A 15504-nucleotide genomic window follows, 5' to 3' on the forward strand; every position below is an offset into this window, starting at 1 on the left:
GGAGCCTGAGGTGGTATAGGCCAGACATGGGTTGAGGAACTGAGTGAGGACTTAAGATGGTAAACAGGGCTTCTGTCCAGGAAGTAAAACTCTTCTGATTGGGATGTTGTGGCTTGAAATCCTATACACACTTACCTGAGAATTAGTCCTAGTGAAATCAGTCCTCACAACTGTGCCTAAGAACATAAAGTAAGATTGCTGGCCAGTCTAGTCCAGCATCCTGTTCTCACAGTGGCCAGCCAGATGCCCCAATGGGAAGCCCATGAGCACGAACTGAGTGCAGCTGCACACTACACACTGTTGATACCCAGCAACTGGTATTTGGAGAGTTTCCTACCTCCCAACAGCAGAGATGTAACATAGCCATTATGGCTAGTAGCCATCGACATAGCCTTTTTCTCCATGAATTTGCCAAATCCTTTTTTAAAGCCATCCAAGTTAGCGGCTGTCTCTGTCTCCTGTGAGGGCAAGTTCCATAGTTAAACTACTGTGTGTGCTGCAGAAAGAAGGACTTCCTTTTGTCTTTCCTGAACCTTCCAACATTGAACTTCATTGAATGTCCCTGAGTTCTAGCACTATGAGAAATGGTGAAGGAATTTTCTATGTATATATCTGTGTTGGTGTGTATATGATATGATATGTATACAGTGGTACCTCAGGTTACATACGCTTCAGGTTACATATGCTTCAGGTTACAGACTCCGCTAACTCAGAAATAGTGCTTCAGGTTAAGAACTTTGCTTCAGGATGAGAACAGACTTTAAACTTTACTATGAGTCAGCAACTTTCTGCTGGTTGAAAGAATGGGTGCTTCTTGAAAATACAGACATTTTGGATTTAGCAGGTTTTAACAACGTATTTGGATGGCATGCATATCTGTGGTATGATAAGGTCAAAGCACATAAAGCATTCAAGAATCATATTGTCAGGAAAGCATTGTTTAATGTTTGGATGAGATACAAGGATTTATTGGAAAATAAAACCCCAAGGTGGCTGTCACCGATGGAAGCGAAAGCTCTGAAAAGGCTCAATATGGAGGCCAAATGGCCGAAATATTGGGAAATTTTGGAACATGATGGAGATAGACTGAAATTACAGAGTTTTGAAAAATTAAAAAATAAAGTGCGAGACTGGCTTCATTATTATCAGATAATGGAAGCATATAATTTGGACAAGAAAATTGGCTTCCAGGTGGAAAAATCAAAATTGGAAACAGAACTGTTAGAACCCAAAACTAAGAATTTGTCAAGAATGTATAACTTGCTGTTGAAATGGAATACTCAGGATGAAACGGTGAAATCTGCTATGATTAAATGGGCACAAGATGTTGGACATAACATAATGATGGCTGACTGGGAACAGTTATGGACCACAGGTATGAAGTTTACGGCATGCAATGCCTTAAGAGAGAATATTATGAAAATGATATACAGGTGGTACATGACCCCAGTCAAGCTTGCAAAAATCTATCATTTGCCCGATAATAAATGTTGGAAATGTAAAGAAACTGAAGGTACATTCTTTCACCTTTGGTGGACGTGCCGAAGGATCAAGGCTTTCTGGGAGATGATCTATAATGAATTGAAAAAGGTATTTAAATATACCTTCTTGAAGAAACCAGAGGCCTTTCTCCTGGGCATAGTCGGCCAATTGGTGTCAAAGAAGGATAGAACTTTTTTTATGTATGCAACAACAGCAGCAAGAATACTCATCGCGAAGTATTGGAAGACACAAGACCTACCCACTCTGGAAGAATGGCAGATGAAGGTGATGGACTATATGGAACTGGCGGAAATGACTGGCAGAATCCGAGACCAGGGAGAAGAGTCGGTGGAAGAAGATCGGAAGAAATTTAAAGACTATCTACAGAAATATTGTAAAATTAATGAATGTTAGAATGATGTTGGATAGAAATTAAGTGGTTTTCAGCTGTAATACTATGAGTGAATATGAAAAATGGATTATTAATAGGTAAAAATTTAAAGTTACAATATTTTAAGATTAAAGACTAGGATAAACAAAGAGGGTAAGGATTTGCTGAACCAACAAACCGAACTGGAATACAAAAAAGGGAGGCGTGAGGAGGTCCGGGAAACAAGCTAATGAAAAATAAGTAATGGAAAGATTGAGTTGTTTTTAACCATTTTTATTCTGTATTTTTTTCTTTTTTTCTTTTTATTTTGTAATATTTTGAAAATCTTAATAAATATCTTATATTAAAAAAAGAGAACAGAAATCGTGCTCTGGCGGCGCGGCGGCAGCAGGAGGCCCCATTAGCTAAAGTGGTTCTTCAGGTTAAGAACAGTTTTAGGTTAAGAATGGACCTCCGGAACGAATTAAGTACTTAACCTGAGGTACCACTGTATATGTCTGTAGTTATAATATAGGGGGGGAAATGCATGCACACGGTAGCAAGATGGTGATGCTTAAGACAGATGTGGAGGAGAAGGCCTACAAATTACAAAAAGGTCAAACATAGCAACCTAGATTTTGGGAAGAAGAGTGGGGACAGGTGCAGTGTGGGGGTGGCATCAGTGTGTATTTGCGTGCTCTGTGCATGTCTTGTGCTCACACACCATCTCCCCTGGTGGCTAGGTGTCCGCAGAAACATTTGAATTGTTTCTGTACAAGTCTCTTTCACAAAATTCACATTTGTATATGCTTTTTTTACAAATCCCAGAACACACATTTTGGGTATGGTACAACATTTTTCTGAGCTGCGTTGCAAAAGTTTGGAGAAGCACAAAATCAGAATTGGAGGATAACTGCATTGTATCACTGTACTGGTAGTCCAGAAAGTTTGCATGAGGTTGCATCACTTAAAAATGGCAGACCACATGAAATCATTGAGCACTATAATGTGAGATAACTGAGGCGGAAAGTTTTCTTAGAAACACCCTCCCCCCCCATGGGGTGTGCCCCCAAAGTCCATGGAACCCTTGTTGGCAAAGCAAACATTCTAAGACTCTCCTCAAATTGTCCATGATTCATCTTTATGAAACATAATGGATGGCCTCTGTTTAGCTCAGTTGGTAGAGCAAGAGACTCTTAATCTTTGGGTCGTGGGCTTGAGCCCCATGATGAATGGAGTTCTATGTTGCAGGGAGGTTGGATTAGAATTAGTCTTGTGGTCTCTTCCAACTCAGTGATTCTATGGCCAGGTTCATTTGAGATAACTGCCATGTTAGTGTGCTGGTGCTTGATTTTGTAGTGGATTTCCCCCCTTCTGTTTTATTATTTATTATTATTTATTTATTATTCTGTAAATACTGAATAGCATTCTTGCCCCTTGCTGTATCGGCTGTGGCTTGCTTTTGTAGTGACGAATCCCTTGCTATTTAGGCATGGTGGTATATGCAGAAGTATAGTTGGTCTGTGGTTGCAGGGTCTTGAAGACCCGTTAACTTTCTGCAGCAAGGTCCCTATCTTCAGAGTCCTTCAGCCACCCAGTTCAGCGTGAAAGGGGAGTGTCTTGGCCCCTGAGAAAAGACTTCTCATCCTTTGTACTGAAGGAAGTGAGTCAGCTGAGGATGGCTCCTAGGGTCACTCTGGAGAAGACACACAGGAAGAACACCAAAGAGTTGTTCTATGTGCTCCAAAGCTGAACATTCAGAAACACTGACAGCACAAGGGGCTCCAGTTTCAAGAGAGTGATGTTCAAATTCTGCTGCGCGCAGTGGAACTACAAGGAAGACATAACCTAAGTCATTCCAAAAGATGATATTGGAGCACTCCAAATCATTTGCCCATGTCAGTGCAAAGAAAACACAACACAGGGATTCTGCGCTTCTGAATTTGCCACTATGCTATTGGGCATTATGTCACATCAAGTTGCTACTCTGTGTTTCTTTGGTTTTTCATCTCTGCATTTTCCAAAGTAACTGCATGAGTTTCATATGCACCTAGCCCCAATAAAAATGACTTTTTAAAAAAAAAGAAAAGGGAGAAGGACATTCCTCTCGCCCTCAAAAATGATATTTCAATACAAAGTAGCATTTCTCCTGTTGGGCTATCTTGAGAAAGACCTACATGCTGAACCTTTCAGACAGGGGAGAGAACTTTATTGGCAAGGAAGTGGGGAACCCCCGGCCTTCCCCCGCCGCCGCTGCCCAATTTGAGAGCATTCATTGGTGAAAGCAAGGAGGAGAACTGAAATGGCAAAAGTTGAGAAAATATATATGTTTTAAAGGGGGAGTTGGGAAACAGATGAAGTCATTTCTTTACTCAGTATCTCCGTACATGAGCCTTAGGAAGGCTGGATACAATCTGGACCTTAATTTATATGGGCCTTTACCTTTAAGGAAAGGTCCATCGTTTATGTCTCTGTGTTGTATCTAAGAGACCCATTGACATGAATGGACATGAGTAACTTAAGTTCAGTCATTTCAGTGGGTCTATTCTTAGTATAATGTAGTTGCAGACACTCAACAAACAAATTGCATGCTTAACTATCTTAATTTATATTGAATCCTTTTCTCATTCTAATGCAGATGTCTGTCATTAATTGTGTATTGGTCGTCCCCACCCCACCCACCCTGTTCCCTTTCCCCTTTGAAATTGCGTTTGCATTCACCCTTATTATTTATGAAATTACTTGTCCACCTCATCAACAATCAAGATGAACGCTGTCTATAATAAGTGTTCTGACTTCTTTACGGCTGAGACTCCTAAAATAAGAACAGCCTTTAAAACTGCAAACAGGTAGCAATGCTCTTTTTTAAAAAAAGGAAAAAGAAAATGTGACTTATATAATATGCCAGTTGCAACAGACTTATTTGAGAGAGATGATCTTAGATTTTAACGTGTGCCTCTTAAAATTAGACAGCCCTCCAGTGTTTGCCTTAGATCCACTCCCTCCAGCCCTCCAGCCAGCGTCTTTCATTCGAAAGTTGGCTTTAAAACGAAGCCGCGTCCCAGTTGAGGGAATTCACCGTTGAGCAAGGTAGAGAGCTCCTAGTGGCACAATTCGCTCTTTGTGGAACAGGCTTTATGAAAGATCTCACTGTTCCCCCCCCTCCCCACAACATCACTTTATTACACTCTTGGGTGAAAATTATCCAGACCCCAAAACGCCCTAATCTAAACACAGGCACGAGCCGTTAGCTTCCCTAAAGTAAACTCCCTCTGTCGACTCACTCCCACCACCGCCCCGTGCCCGGTTTTTCTTTGGCCTGGTTCAATGTTCGTCATATTTATGACGGTACAAAAATAATCCTGACAGAATATAATTCTGGCTGCTAAAATGGCTTAGAGACGGACAAGAGGAGACCCTGGAAAGGAAAGTGGACCTGGGTGTTTTCTGCAGGTTGGAATCAAGTTAATTTAGAAAGCGAGGGGTGAGATTTAAACCTCATTATTTCCTCATTCTTGCTAAGAGGGAAACAGTGAAAGTAAGGCCGAATGAAACAAATCTCCCAATTGCTTATTGTTTGGGGGCAAGGAAGGAGAGCATTTTCTTCCCCCACGCATGCTGTCCATTTGGCCAGGTCCAGGGAGAAAAGTCCACGAGGCTCTTAGCTGGGTTATATCTCAAAGCCTTACCAAGTGTCAGGGCAGGACCCAAGGCCATGGCAGGGCCGTAGCTCAGTGGTAGAGCACCTGCTTTGCATGCAGAAGGTGCCAGGTTCGATCCCCATCATCTCCAGGTAGGGCTAGAGAAGACTCCCATATCAAAATCTAGAGAGCCACTGCAAGTCAGGGCAGACAGTGCTGACCTGGATGGACCAAAGGTCTGACTCAGTATAAAGCATCTTCTGTTCCTAGGGCCAGTTTCATACTGTCGGCTAATTGCACATCCCCTGCCCCTGTTCTCTTCTGTGCCTGGAAAGGTATCGGACATGTGACCTGTGCCATCATCCAAAGCAACTCATTCAGATTATTTATTTATTTCATCAAAGCAATATCCTGTTTGATTGTTATAAACCCTAACAATTTCAATGCAGTTTACAAAAAGAATAAAACTATGAAATTATTAGTTGAAAACAACCGTTTAAAACCTTCAACAAGCAGTGCTGCATGTGACAAAGGCAGGATGTCAGGAACCTCAGGTATATCTGGTTAAATTCTGCTCCTAGTAGACTGAGCGGTCCAGGTCCTGATAGTGGGCTTCCCAGAAGATGCTGGACTCGATGAGCCACTGTGGCTCCAAGCCAGCAGGTTTTTCTGCTGTTCTTATGTCACTGGCCAGAGGATGCTGGATTTGAATGGTCTAACGAGGTTCTTGTCTTCTTATCACTGGAGGATACAAGGGGTAAGGTTACTATGCCTGGCACCCCTTCCATTGCTACCCCTCGGTCTGCTTCCTCCCTTCTGCAAGGACTTCAGCATGGGTCAAACATGTGACCTGGGCTGTGTTAGCTAACGCGGGGTCGACTGGGTGGGTGAAGGACCTGGAAAGCAGAGCTATAATGTCCCTTCTCCCACCCACGGCTGCTGCTGCCAACTCTTAAATATTTTGCAGGGATTCTGAACAAATAAATATCCTGAATGGAGCCATGGTTTTCTAATGTAATTTTAGCTCTGCGTTTCCCCAGGAATGCTCAGAATAAATAGGTAATATTTGCAAAGCAGCCTCCTCTGTTTCTGTTCAGAGTGGGGGCCACTGAGGCTCTTTTATGGTGCTGTAGCCATGTCACTAACTTGGGGTTTGGGGGCGGTGTGGAGCACATTGGAACAGGGGAAGCAGCCTTATACTGAGTCAGATCATTGGTCCACCTAGCTCAGTATTGTCTGCCCTGACTGGCAGTTGCTCTCCAGAGTTCCAGACAGGGAGTCTCTCCCAGCCCTACCTGGAGATGCCATCAAGCATTGAACCTGGAACCTTCTGCATGCTAGGCAGAGATGCTCCGCTGCAGAGCTCTGGCTCTTCCCAAGGAAATCGCTGTTGGCCGAGCGGTCCAGAGTTGGGGCAGAAATTCAGTTTGCATTTTCAGGCAAACCTGCCTAATTCACACATCCCAAAAACAAGCTGACAACTAAGACACAGCTGTCTTTTGTAATTTGCACGCATACAAATGTTGCAATGCAATTCTGTAGCCCCAAATATGCATGCAAAAATGTGTATTTTGTAAGGGTGCATGTATCAGTGATGGTAGCATTCCATCAGGCAAGACTAGATACAAACCTCTCTATATTATGAGAAACGGAAACAGTGGTACCTCGGGTTACAGACACTTCAGGTTACAGACGCTTCAGGTTACAGACTCTGCTAACCCAGAAATAGTACCTCAGGTTAAGAACTTTGCTTCAGGATGAGAACAGAAATCGTGCGGCGGCAGCGGGAGGCCCCATTACCTAAAGTGGTGCTTCAGGTTAAGTACAGTTTCAGGTTAAGAACGGACCCCTGGAACGAATTAAGTTCTTAACCACTGTACTACAATGCTCACAATTTTTTTATGAGAACTTTTTTTAAAAAGGGGGGAAAGACAGATGTGCTTAAATGAGAGATTGGCCTCTTCCACACACCCACTTGACCCATGCTTGGAAACACAGGTTTCAGGGGTTTTCTGATTACCCCACTTCTTTCTCTGGGAAAACCCGCTTTTTGCCACTGAAAACCTGATTGACGTTTGCTTCGAGTGGGTTTTCCTGGAGAGAAAGCAGCAGAGAAAGCAGAAGTGTGGACAAGCCCAAAGATGGAGAGGAACAGAAGCTGTGACACATTCAGCCACTCCTGGTGGACACTAACCAGCTCCCATTAAGCGCTTCCAAATCTCATTAAGGGTTCGGCACAGGAGGTACACCTTCCACTGAAATCAGCAGGCCACTCGATCACGATCAAATGGTCGCACTCCTGTTCCCCAATCACATTTGCCGCTCAATATAAAATGCATCGTAGTGCAGAAAAGGGGATCTGTCCCGCGTTTTAAAATGAAGAGCTTTGTAGAAACAAGGCTGAGGGAATGGGTTAAAAATGAACCAGCAAAATCCACTCCTCTCCCCACACTGCTTCCCAAGCCTTGCCTTCTATACTGGGGAAAAATATATCTATATCTGCTGTACATCTGAAGTTTATTTCAGTCCTTGGGGAAAGTGGCGCGGCGCTACGTCTCTAGTAAATTGCCGGCGTTTTACGGTCGCGCAGGCACCCGAGCCAAACAGACATCGCCTTGGCTCGTTCGCCCGTCTCAGGGTGGGCAGAGTCTGGCATGTTTTCCTCCGAATTGAAGAGTGTCATTGATGGGGTTGGGGGGGGGGGGAGTTTCAGTGCAGCCAAAGCTTGTAAGGTAACTTTTAAAAATTTCAAATTAAAGCTCTCTAGGGATGTAATTATTTTGATGTTTCGTTGCGGAAGAACTGCCCCCGCCCCTCCTCCTTGCAACCTAAAATTTAGGTCCTTGTGTGCTTTCATCCAGGCAGTGGAGTTTCACATTTTTAAACTTTTATGGGACATACTTATTTATTGCTGGGGGGGGGGGTCCAAAAAAAAGTGGGTTGAAAGGGAGATATATTTAGCCTTTGCTACTGTATGTACTTGCTGCCCATAAGATGTGTGCACCCAGGTGTGTGCACTGCAAATCAGGCTTGAGTGTGTGCACTGTTGTATCTACACATACCTGGGCATGAGGACATATTACCGTATTTTTCGCTCTATAGGGCGCACCCAACCATAGGACGCACCTTGTTTTAGAGGGGGAGAACAAGAAAAAAAAATATCCCCCTCTCTGCTCAGCGCCCCTTCAGTGAAGCTGCAGGAGAAACGGAGCCCCTTCCATTTCTCCTCCCGCTTGGCTGAAGGGGCACTGCGCAGCTCTCCCTCTTCTGAAGCCAGGAGAGTCTTGCTCTCCCGGCTTCAGCAAAAGGAACCTGAAGCCTCCGGAGCGCAGCGGGACCTCCCACTGCGCACTGGAGGCTTCAGGCAGCTATCCCTGAAGCCTGGAGAGTGAGAGGGGTCGGTGCGCACCGACCCCTCTCGCTCTCCAGGCTTCAGCGAAAGCAACGTGAAGCCTCCGGAGCGCTGAGGGAGCGCTCCCTCTGTGCTTCAGAGGCTTCGCGTTGCTATCGCTGAAGCAAAGAAGCCTGCATTTGCTCCATAGGACGCACACACATTTCCCCTTCATTTTTGGAGGGGAAAAAGTGCATCCTACAGAGCGAAAAATACTGTAAGTCATGGCAAATGAACCTGCAGGGGTGCTGTGTGAATCTGTTAACATGTCAGAAGCTGCACAGGTAGCTTGGTAAAACCTAGACACTCTCCTAAGAAGTTAAGGGCAGTATTGCCCTAAGCTTGACCAACCAAATGCGGACGAGGCCTTGCTCCGTGGTGTTCTTTTCTTGCAGAACTGAGGCACGCACACCAGCCTTGAAAATCAACCCACAACACTTGCTAGTCCAGCAAAACACTCCCTTCGCCTGTGTGCCCACCCATATACCTGCATCCTATGCTTTGAATCACATCCGTGGCTAACAGGAGCCCAGCAGCCTTTGGTTATCAAGAGTCGTCCTGCCTGATCACCTGAAGAACCATAGAATTGTAGAGCTGGAAGGGATTCCAAGAGTCTAATCCAATCCCCTGCAACAGAACGTGCATTTCAAGCGCCTTAATACTTTGTCCTGCATGGACAAGAGAAGGTGCTCCACCCCTGCCCCCCCCCCCCCCCGGTTTGGAAGGAAAATATATTTCCTCCCATCTTGGAATCGCGGCATAGAGCTTCTGCCCAGTCTCGCTAACTCAGACTAACTCAAACCAGCTCCCGTCCGAGGGAGGGCCTCTGGAAACCTATAGGTTCTCTGACCCCGGATGCAGGAATCCCCTGACCTCCTGCCCCCTTGGTGTAGGGGTTTGGCAAAGCACCGTGACCCCGTGGCTTGCTCCATCCTGCCCCAGTGTCAGCGGAAGGAAGGATGCGGTATTCTGTCCCGAGGGAATTCCAGCCGGCTCGAAAGCGTATAAAGCAACAGTATGATTAATTCCAGCTTTGCTAATAAGGACTTGCATTAGTTACAGTGTTTGGCAGCCGGGACGATCCTTCGTAATCATATTCCCCCTCGTGGTGTTTGTAATTTTGTGTGTGTGTGTGTATTTTTTACTATTGTTGTTATTGATGTTTTAGCTGCAAACAATTTAAAGATGTGTTGCGTCTCCTTCAATTATCGTCGGCTTTCCAGGCCATCTCTGCGTGGCTGTCAGGGATTCTTTAAAAAACAAAAACACTGGGGATGAATAGTGCCTGTGTTAGGTACGCTAAGATGAATTCCTCTCGACTTCTTGTTGTTGTTTGTTTGCTTTTAATTGCTCCGCTCTTTTTTCCAGCGTTGCGTGATTCATGTTTGAGTTCTTGGTTTGAGGCCAGATTACATATCTTGTCATGTTTACTTCCAGTATCTGAAAGCAAACATCCCCTGCAAACCCCTGAACTCACTCGCTCACGGAGAGCCGGAGTATTGGATGCCGTCATGGGGTTGTATCTTGTATTAATCCTTCTCAGAGTAGACCCACTGGAATTCATGGGCATGGCTAAATTAGAGTTATTAATTTTAATAGGCCTACCCTGAGTAAAGCTTAGTCAGAGACAGGCCTTTATTTGTTGTTTAGAATCATAGGATTGTAGAGCTGGAAGGGACTCGGATCATCTAGTTCAGTGGTTCTCAACCTATGGGTCCCCAGATGTTGTTGGACTACAACTCCCATCATCCCTGAGCTCTGGCCTTGCTAGCTAGGGGTGATGGGAGTTGTAGTTCAACAACATCTAGGGACCCACAGGTTGAGAAAGGCTAATCTAGTTCAACCCCCACTGCAGTACAAAAATATGCAGCTGTCCCATCTGAGGATTGAATCTGCAACCTTGGCGTTTAGCCTGGCTGGCATCCCTTTCGTTCACTCAGTAGCCTCAAAAGTCTCCCCAGAAATGGTAACAGACCTACAGGCTCCTATTTTGACTTCTGGCTGATTCTGACCTCCTGAAGTGGCAGTGTGTGGGCTCCCCTTCATATCATAGGGTGGCTTTATTGTATATTTTAGCGATGGGTGTCCTTAACGTGTTGCTGGAATTGTTTTATTGCGTATTTTCATTGCACATGGATATTTTATAACAAATTTTATTCTTACGAACTGCTTAGAAGCAGCATGTTACTGGTAGGCAAATTTTATAATTGTTGCACTAAGTAGAATTATATTGCTGCTGGTGCTGTTAAATTTATTACCAATCCTTCTCCAGCAAGTCCCAAGGGAGGTTATGGCAATTTTAAAAAAAAATTGAACTAAAAGCAGCTACAACAGATCAATTAAGAAATATATGAATGAATAAATAAATTAATAATAGCAATGATAATTTAAATTGTGTACAGTGGTACCTCGGGTTAAGAACTTAATTCGTTCTGGAGGTCCGTTCTTAACCTGAAACTGTTCTTAACCTGAGGCACCACTTTAGCTAATGGGGCCTCCCGCTACCGCTGCACAATTTCTGTTCTCATCCTGAAACAAAGTTCTTAACCTGAGGTACTGTTTCTGGGTTAGTGGAGTCTGTAACCTGAAGCGTCTGTAACCTGAAGAGTCTGTAACCCGAGGTACCACTGTACTAATGGATATAAATTAGTAACTAATAATGATGTGGCTCTCTCCCTCATTTCTGGTACACTTCTCTGAGGAAAAGGGGTCTAGGTGCGTTGCAGCAAGAGAGATGTGCTAACTGACTAATCAGGAGAGAAGTGGTGTGAATGTCCGGTTCTGGGGGGGTGATCCTCTCCCCGACTGACGTCTGTCTGTGTTCCTTTTCTGCCCCTTTCAGACCCAGCCTGTGCCCAACCCCATCTCCTACTATATGCATCGTTCGCCATGGTGGTTCCACCAGTTCGAAACGCTCTTCAACCACTTCATTGAGCTGGCTGTGCCGTTCCTCATCTTCCTCGGGCGACGCCTGTGCCTCGTTCACGGGATCCTTCAGATCCTCTTCCAGGTGAGACTGGATTTTAGGCCCTGCAAGCCAATCCTTATGGGGGGGGGGGAGCATTGCCCTTGTTGCTACCAGACCCTTCCTTTTAAAACAAAAACAACAGCAACACCCCAAATGTCTAGTATTGGGGTGGGGAACCACAGTAATCAAATTCTGCCTTCTGCGACTCTTTACCAGGCCCTCAAAATATATTCTTTTTTCATTCTGCATTATAAAACCTATACTGATATTATACAAAAGTAACAACCCCTCGGTCTAATAGCAGTAATGAAGAACAACAGACTAAAATCATCAAATTAAATTGAATCCAATTGTCTTGGATAACGTTCAGTCCCTAGGCTTGCTCCCTTCCAAGAAGCAGCTTACAAGACCCGAAAAGGGATAAATGTAGAATTAGAAAATTGTAGAGTTGGGGGGTCGGGACCCCAAGGGTCATTTATTCCTACCCCCTGCAACAGACAGACCAGTATGAGCCTGTTCTGTGCCAGCTTCACCAGTGCTTACTTTTTTTAAAAAAATCATCAGTTTTTATTAGTTTTCATACATATATAATACATTATTCAACTTAACCAAACAATTGTTTTGTAATTTCCTCTTGGCTTCTCTCCATTTCCGTTTCATGTTTGTTAAACCACTTGTTGCATTCTGCTGCTTATATATAGTAGCATATTATCACATTGTTACCTTTCTTGTTCTCTCTAATTGCATTGTATATGTTTATTTAAACCCTGCCAAAGAATCCATACTTTTACATTGTTTCTGCAAATATGTTAGGAAAGGTTCCCACTCTTTTCCAAAGTCGCTATTATCTTTTTCATGCAGTTTGTCTGTCAATTTTGCTAATTCTTCATATTCCATCAACTTTTCATGCCATTGTTCTTTGGATGGGTTTTTTTTTGTGCTATTAAAATTCTTGCTGCTGTTGTTGCATACATAAAGAGTGTCCTCAATTCTTTCTTCACATCTTGTCCTAAAATACCCAACAGAAAAGCTTCTGGTTTCTTTACAAATGTTATTTTAAACATTTATTTCAATTCATTATAAATCATTTCCCAATATTTTTTTACAATCTTACATTCCCACCACATATGGTAAAACGTCCCTTCCTTTTCTTTACATCTCCAGCAAATCTTTTGTTCTGTTTTATACATCTTTGCTAATTTAACTGGTGTGGTATACCACCTATACATCATTTTCATGTAATTCTCTTTTATTAAGGTGTTTACTTACAGGCTTGTTCTGTTTAGTTTGGATTTTCCACAAGAGAGCATGAAAAATCTTGTGTAAATTGTATGCTTTTTTGTATGTTTTTAATGCATCAAAATAACAGCACTGCTTTGCAAGATCTGGAGAAGTACATAAAGACTGGTGATAGTTATATTTTGATGGACAAGCAGTTTTGGGGGACATTTATTCTGGTCTTCAACAGAAAGTGTACCAGTTAGATTACTCCTCCGTCCCTAGATCTGAGCTGTGTAGACTTGAGCTGCCATTTCCTGAATTCTCATAACTTAAATCCTTATTTTTTAAAGTGTATTTAAAGCTACCTCCTTAATGAAATGTTAGCTTTCTGCTTCCGTTTATGACTCACACGACTTCTGTGTCGCCTCTGAGCCGTGCAGTAGCAGCGGAGGCTTTTATGGTAGTACACATGCTGTATAAATGGGAGAGCAGCTTGCTATAAACTCTGTGGGCAAACCGTAAAAATGCTGGTTGAGTTTTTTAAAGGCTGACTTGTGAGCAAGGGAGAAACACATCACCCAGGTTGGGTAGAGTGCCATATCTGGCCAGTTTGCCCCTCTTTCTGGGGAAAAGCCACGGCTCAATTGACAGAGCATCTGCTTTGCATGCAAAAGGTCCAGGTTCAATTCCCCAGCATTGCCAGGTAGGGATGGGAGAAGACTCTGGTCCAAACTGCAGGAAGGCCTCTGCCAGTCAGTGTACACAAAATGGAGCTAGACGAACCAATGGTCTGACTTAAGTATATGGAAATTTCCCATGTTACTATTTAAACTACGCCTTTGTTCAAAACCACGAGGACCAGAATCTTAGATGAAACATCTGCTTTGCATGCAAAAGGTCCCAGGTTCAATCCTCAGCATTTCCAGGTAGGGCTGGCAAAAGAGACTCCCTGTCCCAAGAGTGCCACTGCCCATCGGTATAGACAGCACTGAGAAAGATCAAGCAATGATCTGACTAGGCATAAGGCAGCTTCCTATGTTGAGTTGCGGGTTGCAATTTTCCAAGCCGCAATGTGTTCTGCTGTGTTAGGTGTCAGGATTCTCCCTCACCTCCCTACCGGAGAGTGACGTTGGTGATGGTGTGTAGCATCGTCAGCGGGGATGTCACTTTGCAGAATAACGAACTCTCATCTGTTGTGCTTAGATGATATCAGTTACAAGGAAGTAACAGCAACGTTGATATTCAAAACAGATGGGAGGGAGACCTGGAAACACATCAGCCATTCATACTTTAGCTGTTATTGTCAGTGTTCTTCTAGGAGAATTGGTTACCCTAAATGACCTTGATTCATTTGGTCCAGTACTATTTACCTCAGCCTCCCCCGACCTGGATCTTTGGACTTCAATTCCCACCAGCCCTAGCCAGCATCACCATTTCGGACTACAACTCCCATCAGCCCCAGCCATAGGAGGAGGAGGAGGAGGCTGGTGGAAGTTGTAGTCCAAAACACCCAGAGGACATCAGCTTGGGAAAAGCTGGGCTATTGTAACTGGCAAAGACTTTTCAAGGTGCCAGAAAGAGGACTTTGATAGCTCTGTTGCCTTCTGATCCCTTGAAACAAAGGTTTCAGGACTGGAGCTAGAGCCTTTCTACTTCTTTGTGTGCATGCATGGGCAGTTGAAGCTAAAATATCCCACAAGCCTGCATGCAGTCCAAAGATGTCCTCTATATATTCCACCAACAAAATAAGTGCAACAAAACCCTTAAGCTGTGGTGCAACAATTTCTTTGCTGCGTCAGGGAGGAGGGAATTTCACAAGTGCTAACCAAGTAGCCAGTGCATCCCAGAAAAGGAAATTATGTACAATAACCGACTCATAATGACCTATTGTTAAATACATTCCTCTTATTGCCCTTTAATTGACATTTTATGGACAGTTTGCAATTACTGACTGACTTTCTTTCCCAAAGGAGTCTAAGCAAGGAGAACAAATCCCAGCATAATAGGCCACTCTTTTGCCGTTAAAGGATTTTGAAACACACACACACACACACACACACACACACACCCTGTTTATTTAATATTTACTGTTCTTTCCTTCATTCAAAATGACTTTTATTGACAATACTCCTGCTCTGCAAAGGAAGCAATAAAGTTTAATGTCGATATCCCACTTAAATGTGCTTTTCAAGATTTTAATTGACATTACATGCAAGGTTTTATTAGACATTTTTATAATTGTTATTGGAGTCATGGTGGCTAGGCTCTGTTAACTACGTTTCTCTAGATTAACCACCAGGCCCAGAGAAAATTAGCTGTGTCCGAGCTCCCGTTCTCCCCTCTCCAAAATTAAAGGAGGGGAAGGTTGGGGTGGGGGGAGAGTTCTGACTGCTACAAAATTTGTTGTGTGAAACGAGTTTAAGGGGAGCTT

At 43.7% G+C, this 15504-nt stretch overlaps 1 protein-coding gene and 1 long non-coding RNA gene across 2 annotated transcripts in view; one reads left to right on the plus strand and one right to left on the minus strand.

Annotated features, from left to right (window-relative positions):
* LOC308463285 overlaps positions 1 to 15504 on the minus strand; it is a 447382-nt gene that overhangs the window by 354657 nt on the left and 77221 nt on the right. The window lies entirely within an intron of this gene.
* The window catches only part of LMF1 (lipase maturation factor 1), a gene marked incomplete at its 3' end in the record, with an annotated part of 158479 nt that overhangs the window by 96300 nt on the left and 46675 nt on the right, over positions 1 to 15504 (plus strand). The window contains exon 6 of the mRNA XM_080980098.1: positions 11727 to 11894. Within this exon, the coding sequence (XP_080836224.1) occupies positions 11727 to 11894 (168 nt within the window). The remainder of the gene's footprint in view (positions 1 to 11726; positions 11895 to 15504) is intronic.

The sequence above is a fragment of the Podarcis pityusensis genome, assembly GCF_964106645.2.
Source record: "Podarcis pityusensis genome assembly, chromosome: 14".
In the NCBI taxonomy this organism is placed as follows: domain Eukaryota; kingdom Metazoa; phylum Chordata; class Lepidosauria; order Squamata; family Lacertidae; genus Podarcis; species Podarcis pityusensis.